At 43.0% G+C, this 16,333-nt stretch overlaps 3 protein-coding genes across 9 annotated transcripts; all 3 read left to right on the top strand.

The window, feature by feature from the left end:
* The first annotated feature begins 413 nt into the window (after positions 1-413).
* LOC146302841 (uncharacterized) lies at positions 414-5,303 on the top strand. 3 transcript variants are annotated; one of them, XM_084697306.1, is made up of 8 exons: positions 414-807; positions 1,031-1,169; positions 1,444-2,752; positions 3,372-3,505; positions 3,597-3,760; positions 4,252-4,418; positions 4,547-4,633; positions 4,824-5,303. In XM_084697306.1, exons 1-8 carry the CDS (start codon positions 712-714, stop codon positions 4,900-4,902), a joined length of 2,175 nt encoding a protein of 724 aa, XP_084553432.1. In that variant the 5' UTR covers positions 414-711; the 3' UTR covers positions 4,903-5,303. The 3 variants fall into 3 exon arrangements, with proteins under 3 accessions (XP_084553432.1, XP_084553433.1, XP_084553431.1); XM_084697307.1 differs by having other exon boundaries at positions 415-729; XM_084697305.1 differs by having other exon boundaries at positions 416-790.
* Positions 5,304-6,724: 1,421 nt separating this feature from the next.
* Positions 6,725-10,295, top strand: gjb1b (gap junction protein beta 1b). Of its 2 annotated transcripts, none has more exons than XM_084697310.1 (2): positions 6,725-6,861; positions 7,847-10,295. In XM_084697310.1, the coding sequence occupies exon 2, from the start codon at positions 7,861-7,863 to the stop codon at positions 8,686-8,688; it is 828 nt and encodes a 275-aa protein (XP_084553436.1). In that variant the 5' UTR covers positions 6,725-6,861; positions 7,847-7,860; the 3' UTR covers positions 8,689-10,295. The 2 variants fall into 2 exon arrangements, with proteins under 2 accessions (XP_084553436.1, XP_084553434.1); XM_084697308.1 differs by lacking the exon at positions 6,725-6,861 and adding an exon at positions 7,388-7,471.
* An 876-nt stretch (positions 10,296-11,171) lies between these two features.
* Positions 11,172-16,139, top strand: LOC146302839 (gap junction Cx32.2 protein-like). 4 transcript variants are annotated; one of them, XR_014754443.1, is made up of 5 exons: positions 11,172-11,526; positions 11,788-11,848; positions 12,453-12,750; positions 12,908-15,247; positions 15,429-16,139. XR_014754443.1 is itself a non-coding variant. In XM_084697301.1 (4 exons), exon 4 carries the CDS (start codon positions 12,941-12,943, stop codon positions 14,045-14,047), a length of 1,107 nt encoding a protein of 368 aa, XP_084553427.1. In that variant the 5' UTR covers positions 11,172-11,526; positions 11,788-11,848; positions 12,453-12,750; positions 12,908-12,940; the 3' UTR covers positions 14,048-16,139. The 4 variants fall into 4 exon arrangements, 2 of the variants coding, with proteins under 2 accessions (XP_084553427.1, XP_084553429.1); XR_014754437.1 differs by having other exon boundaries at positions 15,426-16,139; XM_084697301.1 differs by having other exon boundaries at positions 12,908-16,139.
* Positions 16,140-16,333: the final 194 nt, after the last annotated feature.

Raw genomic sequence — 16,333 nt, 5'->3', positions numbered from 1 at the left:
ATACAAAATCTATGATTTCCGGGCAGGGGCGACTTCTATTATTTTTTCAAAATATCCTTTTAAATAGTGTCCTCTAGTGGGTTTTAGGAAGATAAATTAACACATTTAGATTTAAAATATGAAAGAAAAAAATATATATATTAAAAATAAAAAATATACAAATATTTTGTATGGAGTAAAATTAGGGTCAATACTATTTTGCATTCATAGAAATAGTTTTGCATCCGTATAAATAGTTTTTTGCAGATACAAAACTATTTATACGGATGTAAAACTATTTATACGGATGCAAAACTATTTCTATGAATGCAAAATATTATTGACCCTAATTTGACAAGCTTGTTCACAAACACAAGTAGGCCCGATCAGGATAGACAAACCTCCATATCATTCACGTAGGCCTACGCAGTGCCAGTATATCAGAACATATAAATGTCAGTTCTCTTTATATGGATCCTTTTACAGATCCATTTAGATCGAGATTCGTAAAAATCTCCAAACAAACTTACCAGTGTGCACAAAACCAAAACGCACCTCAGCCGCAGAACCCTCTAAAAAGACGTCAGAAAAAAGGGACAAACCCACCAACCAAACGACAATTCAGTGCCGTCGGTGAATCCAGCAAGTCAAAGCACTATAACTAAGCCTGACCATGCCTGGACAAATGCTTCAACAATTACCACCTCCTGACCTACTCAATATCGCAAAAAGATGCCTCGTGTACAACTTGTTAGTATTCGAGAACGCCAGGAACGCACTGGATCGAGATATAAAACATTTTACAGAAGGGGTAAAGATGGCAAAAATGTTAGCGAGCTACTGTCATGCCAAGCCAAGGCATATAATAAGAGCTATCTCAACTAACGTGTAGAAGCTAGCTATGCGTATTATTACTATGCCCTTGCATTCAGAACGAGCTAGTAATCTTGTCAGATAAATGGCATTTTACAATGTAGACTTATCTACAATACATTAGCTGTAATATACTTACATGGCGCATGGACAACTCAAACTCGTTTTCTTTTCAAAGGCCATTGTGGAGGTACAAGATTGTCTAAATAAGCAGCAGCCAACCAATCTACCGGATTGCTGCAACCTTCTGAAAGCCCTGTGTGCCAAATGTCATGTTATCCAACAACTTTCTGCTGCATTGAAAAACCTCACATCTGGTAAGACAAATGTATTTGGATTGTTATAGCCGTGAAATACAATACAGCAATACAGAGGACTTCACATATGTCCATAGTAAGTGAATGCTATGGTTCTGATATTGTTAATAAGTTATCCTGTTTTCTATAGTATATTCAATAAACATCCCCCCAAAATATTACAAATCTACTGCTTTGACTTAAGTTGAAGGTTGTGAACTTGGAGCTGTTGCATAACTGAATGTGTAATGAAGGCTAGCCATGTGCTTTCTAATCCTTTCAACTGCACCAACAGATCTACAATGCATCGCTAAAGCCCCTTTAAAGGGAAACCTACTTCCCAACCAGGTAGAACTGTCCAGGGAAAGGGCCATCCAGGTGCCGGATGTACTGAAGTTCGGCCCCATGCTCCAGAATGTCCTGATGGCAGGTTCTATCACAGGGGCAGTCCAGCTTCTGGGAGCTACCCTGTCCCTCCACCAGCTCCAGCTCTTCTTTACCTCCCAGGCTGATAGTCTGCTCCCGAAGGATGCATTCACACACTGCACGGTGTCTACCACCCAGCACAGCACAGTCTTTGAGGCACCAGTCTTAACCTGTGAGGTTGTGAGGGAGCATGACAAAGCACAGAACGTTGTTCGCTTGGAGAAAACGACAGAAGTACAGCAGATTGGGGTTAAACCAAGTGTAGCGTTTCAGCCAGCACCGACTCCGCAGGTCAATATTCCGAAGTCATCATCATCCCCACCACTGCCAAATAACTATCAACATTCAGGTATCTGTAGCCCTAACAACACACCAGTACCCTCCCTGCTCATTGGCCAGGGGATGGAGAACAACGTATTTGTGCTGCACCAGAAGCAGACTTCCTCCCAACTTGTCCACTTCCTGCGATCCAATGCCAAGAACAAGCATGTTATGGAGGTCACCTATGAATGGAGTGAATACTTTCAGAACACCTCTGGTCTCTGCCAAACTGAAGCCGCTGCCACAGCGCCCCTTGTGGATGGGGGGATGAAGCACCAGACCAGAGAGGCTGAGATGGAGGAGCCAGGAGTGGCAGCGTCACAAGTCCTGTTGAGGAAGCAGTCGTTCCCAGAGGTGGACACACACTATCCAGTCTTCACCGTGAAGAGAGTGGAGTCTGGAGGTTCTCTGACCTACACCTGCATGATCGCAACCAAAACCGAGCTCTGGGACGTGGGAGACATCTTCACTGACGTCAGACACGCTACCTCTCAGAGTAGCGCCTTAGAGAAAGAAGGCGCTCTTCAAATCTCCTGTACTGAAGATTACGTGGAGAGGACCACCAACGCTATCCTGACCCCCAGCCAGCTCCAGACTGAAGAGGCCAACCCGAGGCTGGAGGTCAGCAGAGACCTCGAGAGCTTCCAGAAGTGTTCTGTCTCATCTTCCGTCAAACTCTTCAGAGGTCCAGAACTTAATCACCTCAGCATTCTAAAGTCTAGCCAAATGAGTATTCCGAAGTTTCAGGTACGGAAGTTTGAGGAGATGGCGGTGGTGGTTAGTCACATTGTCAGCCCTGGGTGCTTCTACATCCAACATTCAGATGCCTCCCTGCAGCTTCAAGCCCTCCACACAGAGTAAGTTTCCTAACATGACGTCCAGCGTCTGGTCAGATTATGTTTGTGTGTATGTCTTTTAAGATGCACAATTAAATGTTGTTTGCCAAATGTCATTTGACCATCTGTTCGGTCATTACTGAAGACCAGTTGTTTTTTTGGTTGAGTTATAAAAAGATGAAATGTTAATGTTTTGTGGAATTATCATTAGCAAGATGTTTTTATTGTACATTAACTCAAAAGGCAATATATGTTATTGATGGCCTTTACAATAAATATCTTTAATTAAGTTGGAAAATGTATATAGGAAAGCTTTGAGAGCGAGCTACACGTTTTGGTGGAAACATCCCCATCTAATGGTAATTCAGTAGAATTAGAATTCATGGCATGCACAGTGCATCCTTTCACACATACATTAATTGTCCTAGCCATGGAGCACATGCTTTCTAGTAAAAATGTATTTAATAATTTCTCTCCATATTATAACAAGGCAAACGTTGTGCCTATAACAGGTAATACATACAGAAAATACCTCATTCCCACAGAGTGTTTTCACTTCAGAACATTTCTGCTACTCATTTGTGGTGTTCCTTCATCCTGGTCCCCTCTCCCTGTTTCCTTTGTCTTCTGTGTCATACAGCAGTCTGAAGGACAGTCGTTCATTTGCAGAGCTGCGGAGCATCCCAGATATTGGAAGCTATGTGATGAGCTGGTTCCCCTCACAGGAGATGTGGTGCAGGGCCCAGGTCACCAAGATCTGTGGCATGTGTGGAGGTGAGTATGCTTTCAGGCCGACCACTAGAGGGCAGAATGTCACAAGATATTTACTGGCTACAGGTGGTATAGAACAGGCTGTCCCCCCCAGAGAACAACCCAACAGACGGTGACAGAACCTCCAGCAGCATCCAGGTGGAAGTGAAGAGGCTGGACTACGGGGACTCTTCCTGTTTGTCCCTCTGGGACATTAAGGAGCTCCATCCAGATATGACCGCACTTCCCCTTCAGGCTGTCCAGGTTGCTCTGGCCAAAGTAAGAGGCTTTCCATCCATCTCCTTTGAGTGGTCATGCTTTGATGTAAAACCATGTGCAAAATATTTGTCTCATCTTGAGTGCTTGGTGCGAATGCTTATAACTCCATGAAACATGGATTTAGATGCTTGGGCTAGTTTGACACTTGAAAGTTCTGTCGTCCTTGTTTATTTTCAAACTGATTTATTTTGTAGTCTTACTTTGAACAACACTTCAAACTGTCTCCTTTAACTGTACCTTAAAACCCAAAGCCTTGTCCTTCCTGGTCTGCTAAAATTTAGAGTGAAACCAACCTGGATACTTTAATGTAATTTCCATCTGATCAGTCACAGTCTGTTCTCTGTAAAGTTTGATGAAAGAACTAAGTATTTTCTTAGCCAGAATGGCCGTTAGGAGACGGATAAGATATGGACGATAATCAACAGTTCTGGCATGTTCTCGCTCTGCTCCTCAACATCCCCTCTTTCCTTCTCTATACCCACTTCCTCCAGGTGTCCCCGGCGGAGGGCTCTGCCTGGTCCCAGGTGGCGGTGGGTTGGTTCAGGGACATGGTGGAGAACAGGACCCTGTTCGCCAGGCTTTATATTCAGGGAGATGGGGACGGTGCCAAGGTCCTTGTGGAGCTCTTCATGGAGAGGGGGAAGATTGGGGCCATGAGGTCATACCCTGCCCTCAAACACACATACACTATATATGTAGACATGCAAGGATGCCTGTTAATGTCTCCCCAGACTAGTAATTAGAGGGACACTAGTTTATGTGTGCCCCCCTTATGTGTTTTTATAGGAGAGGGGCCTCCTTGTCTCTGAGACTGGCTCAGAATGGACACGCCAAGCATGATAAGCTGAGGAACGTGGGCATCAAGAGAAGTAGGTGTCATCACATACACACACTGACACATGTAATCATATACTTTAATTACAGTTTTGCTGATTCACTTTTCCCTTGTTTGAATGGGTTTAATGTCCTCTAGAGGGCAGAGTTGTGACAGCTATCAGGCTAATGATGCATTTAAAACGGTGATCTGAAAGTGTGTGTGCCTGTTTGTGTGTGTTGAAGGTAGTGCTCAAGAGCAGACAAGGAAACGAGAAGCAGCCTGGGGGAAGTACCTCATCTCCTGTTATACTCAAAACCAGAAATAGCTTCTCTGGAAATTATTTCACGCAAATGACAAATCCCATCAGATTTTCCACTGGCCTGGACTCAATTATCCATTTATTGATAACTGGGAAACTTCCTGCTCTGTGATATCCTTTTGATTTATTTTCATTCCTTGACAGCTACATATTAAAAATTGTTTTATTTATCAATGGTTTTTGAAGACGGTTGTTCTGCAGGCATATATATAGTTTTTTTAACTTAAGTTTGTCTTCAGTTTAGGATGTCCTTTTGTTCTTAGTTTATATATCTGTACGATATCTATCCAGCTAGATGCAAAAGTAGGCGTGTTTTGTAGGATTGAGTTGCAAATCACCTTGCACATGTTGACCAAATTAATCGAAATACATTTATTTCGTAATAAAGACACAAATTGCAACTGGAACGTATCCTTTGTTTTGATTTGCTATATTTGGTCCTAGCAAGCATTTTTCTAACTCTTCAAGTATAGTAACTATTGTCTAAGCAAAAACTAAGCGAAGTAGTCTAAGACAATCAGTAGAATCTAAATGTCAAGGAATTGTTAAGTTCCTTGGAACACATTGGCTTTCAAAGATGTAAAAAAAAAAAATACCACCTATCTTACAGTTGGACGACACTGTTCCGAGATGGAAAAACCTGCTAGAAGGACAATAATCTGCAACTCTCCATTAAGAAGTTGAAGGCTAAATGAAAATCATACCCAATAAGACTTTTGTTCTTCGCAAATAATCTGTAATTTATGACTAATTGAAGTGCTGAAAGGAACTAGACCAAGCATGAAATACTTGTGACTACTTCATTCAATGAGATAACCACACGTATTCCCCTAGCCAGGCCACAAGTGCGGACACAGACACAGTCTCAGTACAGTAGCTAGTGACTGGAGGTCATCTGATAACACTGACAATCACCACAGAGAGCTGAACTCTGCTCCAGCTGCACCACACGCTAGCATCACAGAAAAGTCTACTATTCTCCCAGCTGCTTCCCTACCATACTGTAAACCGCTTGTCTTCCCAGCCAAACGGGGGAGTTTAAGTCTGAATAAACTGGAGTTCTCTTACAGAGGAGTGGACTGAGAGGAGCTGTGACAGCAGCTGACGCACGAATGAGGTCACAAAGCTCACAGGTCAAGTCCCTCTTTCTGTGATGATGTCTGTCATGTCCAGAATGTTCTATGTGAAAAATGCCCCCCCTCCCATAACTGAGCCTGGGTGGCTTAGGATGTCAGGTCTGTCTTACTACTGCTCACCCAGGAACCGGACCCTCTCTTCCCCCAATACTTCCACCACCCACCCCCTAGCCACATTCCAACACTATGTTTGATTGTGCAAGGGAGACTAATGTTCTTTTTTCTTTAAATATAGATCATCTAGGTTTTTGAGAATTTAAAAAACCCGATTACATGTCTGCTGTGTAACTGGATATGGGATTGTCTTGAATGATTTTGTCCAGCTGGTACAATTCACATTTGATCCCCAAGAAGATAATGTATTTGTTGAATGATTCCACAAACATCTCACTACTTCTCTCTCCCTAGATCCCTCTCTTTATTTCTCTCCAGCCCTCTGTCCCACGTCAAAACCACACTCCACTTCCCTGCCCAGTGCCCTACCAAGAACAATACAACACAATCTTTGGTGCAGAGCTGAGACCTATTGTGTCCACACAGATTCTTTCTTCAGCTCGGGGTAGGAGGAAATCGAGGCGTTTGATCTGTGAATTCTAAAGAGTCTTGTTGGAGCCCAATAAAGGCGGCCATTGTATGTAAATTGTTTATATAAGCGTGTATGACTGCCCCAGTGCAGGGTAGTGGCTAGTGGCGGAGGAATGATTAGCATTTTACCGACGCACGGTATTCTCAAACCCAGTTGCCTTCGGCCTTTGGTTTAATTCAAACTTTTTATAAGTTATTATTTCCTACACATTCGTACACAGTTTGTGTACCACCACAGCTGAAGGTAATCGAAATGATGCATCTTATTCTAAAAAGTGAATGATTGTGGGTAACTTGTGTTGGCGAGGAGCAGAGAAGGGGAGCCGGTAGTTGTGATCTCCCTAGGGATTGGCTACCTTACAAGTTATATCAAAGACCATACTTGTTTTGTGGATGAAACAGCTGTACAATAACTTCTTGTAGCTGGATGTACTTGTGTTGTCATTCAGGCAATATCTAGGCTAGAACTTCAAGCTACTGGTCTTCATATAAGTAAATATATAGCTAAAAGGTCCTAATGAGATGCATGTCTTGAGCCATTGCTGGGAAAGTCTGTGTGTTGCTGAGTCTGTCTGTCTGTCTGGGACTGGATCCCAGGTCAACTTGGGAGTACTCTATTAATACTTGGCGAACCAATCACGTGGTTCGGCTAAATGTTTCGCCATTGGCTTCGCTACCGTATGTCCCGTGACGTACTTAATAGGCCATCCTTCGGCCTCTTAAAGCGCGGCCATGCGATTTAGCGGCTCTTGTTTCGCGTAGGGTCCTGATCGACCTGGCTCCATGTCCGGACTACACCTCATGGTGTTTGTTTGTGGACCTGGTCCTGCCCCTCGCACTCCCGGATGAGCCCGGTAAACTGGCAGAACAAAATGCATTAAAACCATTGAAGCTGTGTTATAACTGTGTTATTACTGCATTATACCTGTGGTTTACAGAATTGCCTTTTTGAGATTGTAGTTGAGGTTGTGTGTTTAAGGAATACAGGATGTGTAGGTTTGACGACCACCTAGAAAGTGATTGCTGTTTATTTGAACTTGTCGCTGAGAGAATAATGGATTGTGGATTTGATAGGATTTCATCTGTATTGATACTTATTAATCACACTGGTTTCTTCATTTGAAATTATGAAAAGTAAATGCATACTCTTCTAATACTGTGGAATTGTTTCCATCATGTGTGCTAGCTTTAGCCTTGACTGTTGTTTCATTTGATTTATAACCTTCCAGACCTGGAATCCAAAATGAACTGGGGGTCCTTTTATGCTGTGATCAGCGGCGTAAACAGGTATTCCACTGGCATCGGCCGCATTTGGCTCTCCGTGATCTTTATCTTTCGCATCCTGGTCCTGGTGGTGGCGGCAGAAAGCGTTTGGGGAGACGAGAAGTCTGGGTTCACATGCAACACCCAGCAGCCTGGCTGCAACAGTGTCTGCTACGACCAGTTTTTCCCCATCTCGCACATTCGCCTTTGGGCTCTGCAGCTCATCCTGGTGTCCACCCCGGCCCTGCTGGTGGCCATGCATGTGGCTCACCGGCGTCACATTGACAAGAAGATCCTGAGGAGGACGGGCAGAGGCAGCCCCAAAGACCTGGAGCACATCAAGAGCCAGAAGTTCCCGATCGTCGGAGCTCTCTGGTGGACCTACATGATCAGCATCATCTTCAGAATCGGCTTTGAGGTGACCTTCCTCTACATCTTCTACGTGATCTACCCCGACTTTAAAATGGTGCGCTTGGTGAAGTGTGACTCGTTCCCGTGCCCAAACACGGTGGATTGCTTCGTCTCCAGGCCCACGGAGAAGACCATATTCACCGTATTCATGCTGTCTGTGTCTGGGGTGTGCGTGCTCCTAAACCTGGCAGAGGTGGCCTATCTGATTGGTCGAGCTTGCATGCGATGCTGCCATGGCTCAGACGAGGAGAGTAAAGTAGCCTGGATCACCCAGAAGCTGTCATCCTATAAACAGAATGAGATTAATCAGCTGATAGCAGACCATTCTCTCAAGGCTAAGTTCAATGTGACTAGAAAGACCCCTGTGGAGAAGGGTGAGAGGTGTTCTGCTTTCTGAAACACTATCCCTCCATACCCTTTTCATTGCTTCCAACTAACAATCAGTAACCCACTCAGAATTCAAGACATCATTGGCAACATGGTTACAGTTACATATTTGTTATTACATCCATTCGTCCATTCATTAATTCATCCATTCATTCTACTGACTGTTGCAGGTAACAGGTCTGAAAATGGGATCCAGGTGTAGGATTTGGAAAGTGAGAGATCCTTATAAACCTTTAATGCTGGATAGGAATAAGGAGGAACATTTTTCCAAGGGACTTCAAAAAGTCTCAAAATCGTCTCCAGTTGGGAGTGGAACTGAAACCAAGTCCATAGGATAAAGCAGCATTTGTTTGACGAAGTGACTTGCAGGAGCATTATGTGCTGTGCAAGGAAACCATTGTATAACTTAATTTGGTCATTGGTTTGAAGAAAACTGTACATCAATTCCTTCATTACTTTATGGGTTGCTTAACTAATATTAAATCACTTGTTGGATGTTCATACAGCAGAAGAGTTACACCTAAGTGGAGTTTACAAAATATGGAGGTCAGCACAACCTGGAAACTTGAAGCACTTGAACATGTTTTTTGAGAGTTGGTTTAGAACCACTTTCTTGTGAAAAAACGATGTAGCTTGTTGTCTTATGGCAGATCCTTTCATTTGCCATCTGAGAGAATGGGGTTCAATCCCAACTGGCTATACCAACAAGGACTATTGACACCTAGGTTAGACTATGTGTAGAATAACAAATGCTAACATTTCATCAGTTTCATTCAAAAGCAGCATAATTTTTTGTGTGGAAGTTGGGTCTCAGTTCTGGTGGTTCATATCCAAATCTTCAAGATCAAAGATGTCTGGATCTCTCACAACAGGAATGTTGGTGAACTGCTTTTGAACTTGTCATTCTTCTGGGGCACGGCTCTGCACTATTTCAGCACCTTAAAATGGTGGCTTTGTTAAAGAGGCATCCACATGATGCCAACCTATGAATAGGCAAGATTAGAGAGAGGATTCATTCTAACATTTCCATACTGGCTGCTTTTGTGTAGCAAGCACAAGAATGAGTTGCAGTGAAAGCTCCATATCCTATTAGTAAACTGAGGGCTTCTTATTGCACCTAGGTATCTATCTGCTTACATTTGTTTATCTATTTCAATTTACTTTAATTTACTTGATAATTATTTAAAACCTAACGAACCATAAATGTGACAAGAATTCTAAATGCACAGTCATTTTCAGAGTGACTTATCAGAACTGGTATTCCAATGATGATCTTCCTGGAAATATTTAGTATTTATAGTATATACTATATATAGAATTGTAATAATATGTAGAGTATTTAACTCTTCTAAACCTTGTTATACTGTACCATCCCAACTTTCCGATCCTTTGAGTCATCGATCATTCTTTGATTTTCACTCACATTGTAATCATGGATGCCTAATGCTCATGGTTGTAGGACTGATTTGCAAGTTTACAAGACAGACTAATGTGCCATTTTGTTGTTTGAGGGAAATAGAAGCTTTTCTGTAGATATTAAGTAAACAATCCAGTTCAAACCTAATGGGAACAGACTTGTATATACTGTATGTAAATTGTTGTATATCAAGAAATAAAATCAATAATAATTTGCATTTGAATGATTTGAAAGGTGTAGACAAACTACTTCTTAAACATATTGTTAAGACCCTCCTAATTAGATGCTGTGACCTCATAGACAGGTTACATCAACAGTTAAGCTATTTCTTATACATTTTGGGCAGCCATAAGCCAAGAAAAGGGACTGTTGAAGTTCTCTATTGATGTAAATAAATTGTTATATATTTGTCCAGTGCTCTGTTACAGAAACATAATTATAAAGACGCCTCTAATTTTGTTGCAAGAAAAGTGATTACAGTATTTTGACAGAAGTATTAAGTATCTGTTGAAACCCCCTTACAGTCTTTAATGAGCTCCTTCTTTGTTTGTCACAACCTACATATCTCTGTTATAACCTACATTTGTGTAATGTGTGTAGCATTGTGCTTTATAATGTTTTGGGGTGATAAGAAGAAGACTATATGCACACAAAAAAGTTATATGCACATCTTCCTAGACAGACAGCCAGACAAGCAGGCAGGCAGACCGATCTATCAATAGATTTTGTACTATTTTTTTGTTTGATGTTATAATTGATCTTTTGTGGGTTTTTTTTATAGCTTAATGTCTCACTGTAATAATTCTAACCCTAATCATTTAGCTACTGCCAGAGTTTTTGTATTCTGAGCCTGTCATTGGTGACTCCAGACAGAAATTGCTACTCTTTAAGAGGGGCCCTCTGCGATAGGAGAGATCCACCCCACCTATATTTAGCTCTGGAGCGACACTTGTGACAAGACCGCCTTGGTCGATTACCTTACTGGCCAACTGCCCTGTCACTCTCAGTAACAAGCAAGTCAGACAGCTCTAACAGTTTACATTAGAGTGTGCCAGTTGCCAAATTTAACCCCGGAGGGTAGGTGAAGTGAACGGTAGGAGGGAGGGGAGCTGGACTTGGCCGTGAGTGCGTCTCATAGCCGCAGCAGCAACAGTAGGAGGTCAGGAGTGACCAGTCCAGGAGAAGACCTCAGGATAGCCCTAAACCTACCCACATAGAAAAGGCACTGCACGACACAGTCCGGCTGTGTGGAACAGAGTTGTTGTGGCCTGCAGAGGTCCAGATTTCCTGTCCATTCAAGGGCATTGCTGGGGGCCGGAGAGCGAGCTAAAGAGGCCTGTGACTGAGGCCTTGGAGGGAGGGGAGGAGGGGACCACATGGAGCCACAAAGTCTTGATGAGTTTCGCTGCTGGAAATGTGTGAGCTGACAAGGTGGGTGGAATCGTTGTTTCTGATGCTTTTTGTGGTTGTTGTTCGGTGTAGGGATCAAGGAGGCAGGTTGATCCAATAGTGAAACTGACGGAGTCTGGAAGTGAACTGGTGTAAGTTGGATACTCTAAGTAGTTGTTGTCCTCAGGATTGTCATGTTGTTTATGCTGGTCTATTGGTTACTCTGAAGTTAGGTTTTTGTGATTATGCTTGTAAAATATGTTGGAATAGATTGTGGAACTTTGTCAAAAATCTTTTTCATAGAGACACAAATGACTGACGCAACATTACTTTCTGTTGCTGGAGACTACTGCTGCAGTTGAAGGTAAAGAATTAAAACAAATAAATATATTGTACATTCTATTGTGATGGACAAAACCAATTTGAAGCACTGAGATCACATTCCTGGAGTATATAGCAGTTTGTATTCAAATGAACTTGTGGACCTCCATCACACATTGGTAAGCAAGTGCTTTTTTTTTATATCAACTTTTCATTCACTGTGCAGACATTTGTATCTAAAGCAACGAAGAAACAGTGCATGTAGAAAGTACAGCAGTAGATCAAGGACCAGAAGTGCATTGTTCTAATAGGATTTCAGTAGTTGGGTCAAGAAATGATTTGTATTTGCTATCCATTTAGCAAAGTAAACACATCTCAGCTACCAGGCACAATGAACAATAAAGAATACTACAGTACATCAATAACATCTTCATTATAATTGCTAGCTAATTTAATCAATGGTAAACCAAAACAATTCAACAGTGCAATAATAATACCTCAATTTCTCAACTTCAGTCTTACACGTCTCGACAAAAGAGGACACTCCTCGACATTCCTCGTCAGGAGGAATATCTGTCAAAGGTGATGTGTTCGAGCAGTTTTAGCTCCTGTCATAACTGACGCTTTTCTAATTCCTACTTACACAGTGTCAGAACTGGATTCTATTCCACTCCCATGGATCACATTACCACAGCTCCTGGCAAGAGGGACACTAGCTTTTCTATCAAGGACCGGAACCTGCCATGCTCCTGTCCGCACATCCCAAATATACATCCCCCTAAAGTATAAATAACCCTGTCAGAGTCTGTGTGCAAGGGGCCACTACCTGACGAGGGCTAGGTTGACTCAGGGGTGTCGGGGAACATTCGGTTGTTTATAGTCAGTGAAGTACACAGTCAACGGACATAAGACCTGCCTCCGAAGACCAGTCTAATCAAAGCTTTTGTGAGTAAAATATAGTTCAGTTGTATAGACAGCATGCAGTACTTATTAGGTTCTGCATTAAATACTATCCCCAGGTATTATCTTTCAAATCCTCAGCTCGATCTTTAATTCTCTCCCCCCGTACTCCTTCTCTTCTCCTTCCCCTCCTGTCTTCAAGCCCCAAGTGTAATCTATTTCTACCGCTGCAGTCATGGGTGACTGGAACCTGCTGGGAAAGCTGCTGGAGAAGGCCCAGGAGCACTCCACGGTGGTGGGCAAGGTCTGGCTGACCGTCCTTTTCATCTTCCGCATCCTGGTCCTCAGTGCCGCAGCCGAGAAGGTCTGGGGTGACGAGCAGTCAGGCTTCACCTGCGACACCAAGCAGCCCGGTTGCGAGAATGTCTGCTACGATGTCACGTTCCCCATCTCGCACGTGCGCTTCTGGGTCCTGCAGATCATCTTCGTCTCAACGCCCAGTCTGATCTACCTGGGCCACATCCTCCACCTGGTGAGGATGGAGGAGAAGCAGAAGCAGAGGGAGAAAGAGCAGGCGCAGAACACTGAGAAGCAGCAGTTCATCATGGAGGTTAAGAGCAGCAGGAAACCCTTCGTCAGGGATGACAAGGGCAGAGTCCGCTTGCAGGGGGAGCTTTTGCGCACCTACGTCTTCAACATCATCTTCAAGACGCTGTTCGAGGTTGGCTTCATTGTGGCGCAGTACTTTCTTTACGGCTTCCAGCTGAAGCCCCTTTACACCTGCGACCGCTCACCCTGTCCCAACACCGTGAACTGCTACATCTCACGCCCCACAGAGAAAACCATCTTCATCATCTTCATGTTAGGAGTGGCCAGTCTGTCCTTGTTCCTCAACCTCATTGAGATGTACCACCTGGGCTTCACCAAGTGTCGACAGGGCCTCCGGTACCACCGCAAGCAGGTCTCCTCTGAGTTTATCACCAAGGAGCCCAGCGAAACAGCCGTGCCTTTCGTGCCCAGCTACGACGACTACTTCCACAGTCACCACCACACGGTGCAGCCTGCTTACCCCCCAGTGCCCTCCTACAACCTCTCCCCCCTGTCCGAGGAGACAGACTCCGCCTACCAGCCGTACCACAGCAAGGCCGCCTACAAGCAGAACAAGGATAACCTGGCGGTGGAGAGAAGCAGCAGCAAGCCAGAGGATATGGATCTGAAAGGGAAGAAGGGGGGAGCAGGGAGTGTGGGGGGGTCAGCTCCTGGGTCACCCAGCATGGCCAAGTCCAACCGTCACGCCAAACACAGCAACAACAAGACCAGAATAGATGATCTAAAGATCTGAGAAGGCTGATGGTCTAGGGTTGCTGTCGAGGGGTCTAGTGTTGCCTCTTAAGCATTCTGGGGTGTCAAACCACAAGCATCCCCCCCTCCACACACACACACACACACACACTGGAAATGGTAGAGCTTTGACTCATTCAGTCTCCAAGGGGAGTGACAGCTGTCACTATAATGTTGTAAGCTAAAATGCTATCTGTGGCAGCCAATAGGGTTTTGCGAGGACAATCCCTTTGGGTTTGACGTCTTGGGATCTTAGACATCTTAAATCTTCCTCTATTTTTATTGGAACTGAACTTTTGAAATTATAAGTGGAATGTACTCTTTTTGTATTTATTCACATTTCTGATTAAGGTATATGATGATATTTATTCCATCAGATAGAACTTCATGGTCGGAGAACACAGATTTTCAAGCTCAGATTTTCTTTGTTACTCCATATCAACACAAACTTTACACTTTGAGTTACACACAAAAGACATCTGTAAAATATTGTTTTGAACATTTATTATCTTCATTATACACAATTCTGTGGTACATTTCTGTTACTTTTTAAAGATATTATTACTTATACATATTTTAAACCTCCTAGCCTATTTACACATCAATAGATCCATCTGTTAAAACATATGCAGAACATATGCATTAATACATTTCTCAGCTAACAACAGAAGGGTAAAACACGCCTAAAAAGCTATTATAGGTGAAGTATTTCTTTCTATTTTTTGTCTTTCCTTGCTGTCTTAATGTGTAAAAAACAGATATCCCCAAATGTTTGAAATAACTTCCAGAACTCTTTTGGGATCACCTATTTGGTTGCATGCACTCCATTATTGCTCCACATGCACACATTGTGTGTCTCACAAATATGTTCTGGGAATCTGAAGGAATCTGCCATGGCAATCTATTTGAAAACAAATCCAGACAAGACATTCTGAGAACCCTTGTGCTCCATAACAATTTGACAGCAACGTCCCTTTCAGGTGTCAGGGAACTCTGATTGAGTCAGTACTGTATGTTCACGGTTAAGGCATGTAAAGGAGTATGGACCATCACTGTCTGTTAACATGTCACTTTGTTAACATGACTGCTGTGCTTGAACAGAAATAAACATGTTATGTTTATCGCTGCCAGACTCTATTTCACATGCCAGTCCTTTTACGCAACAGTACCAGGAAGTGAGGAACCCCGGAGGAAGGGTAAGGTAAATGAGCAGAAGAGGCCCTGAGTTTGAGAGGAATGTTTAGATGCCACATTTGATCTTGTGTCATTGTATTTTGTGACAGAATTAAAAGTGAAAATCTGGAACATTTCACTTATTGTTTTATAAAACTGAGCTGCAACTTACTTTGTTATCCCATTTCTTTGTCTCTGGCCCACAGCAGGTGTTTAGTCCAGTGAGGACACTCAAGTGACAGCAGTTTGGAAGGCCTGCCCTCTGGTGGTAGCACAAAGTATAACATCTTCACACATCACCAGTGGTACAGATATACACCGCGTTCAAAATTATTATGCAAATTGTTTTGTGATAAACATGTTTTGTTTTTGTTTTTTCATCATACACCTGTATGGTATCGTGTCTCAGGGCTCTTTGGATGACTGAAATAAATCTCAGTCACCTGTGATAATTAGTTTGCCAGGTGAGCCCAATTAAAGGAAAACTACTAAAGTAGTTACTTACTAATGCTGGGGACACACCACAGGATAATCGGGCCAATTTTGCCCCTTCTGAGATTTGTGGCTGATTCAGAGCACAAACGGGTTTGTGCAGATAAAGGCATAAGGAGGAAGGTTTCTGCTAGACAAATTAATCGGATTAAGACAGCAGCGGCTAAAATGCCATTACAAAGCAGCAAACAGGTGTTTGAAGCAGCTGGTGCCTTTTGAGTCCCACAAACCTCAAGGTGTAAGCCAACAATCACTAACCTAGGGGTTATATGGATGGTATTAGGTCTTTGTATGGTGTGTTATTGTTTTTGTATTTGTATTGTATGAGATGTGAGTTTTTGTATTTAGGGCTTTTATGAATTCATTTATTGTTTTACTGTACATCACTTTTGTGTTCACTTTGGAGATTAAAGTGCTCTATAATTAAATTGACCTTGCTTGCATTCTAGGATCCTCCAGAGGCTTGCAGTTGTGCATAAACCTACTATTTGGCCACCCCTAACCAATGCTCACAAGCAGACTGGGCTCACTGCTCTACAATGGGCCCAGAAATACATGAAAACTTTTCAAACAGTCTTGTTTACTGATGAGTGTTGTGCAACCCTGGATGGAGTAGTGGATG

This window comes from Hypomesus nipponensis, chromosome 1 (genome assembly GCF_054491055.1).
Source record: "Hypomesus nipponensis isolate SF chromosome 1, ASM5449105v1, whole genome shotgun sequence".
In the NCBI taxonomy this organism is placed as follows: Eukaryota; Metazoa; Chordata; class Actinopteri; order Osmeriformes; family Osmeridae; genus Hypomesus; species Hypomesus nipponensis.
Note: the sequence above shows the minus strand (reverse complement) of the source record. Positions and strands in the feature narration are given on the sequence as shown.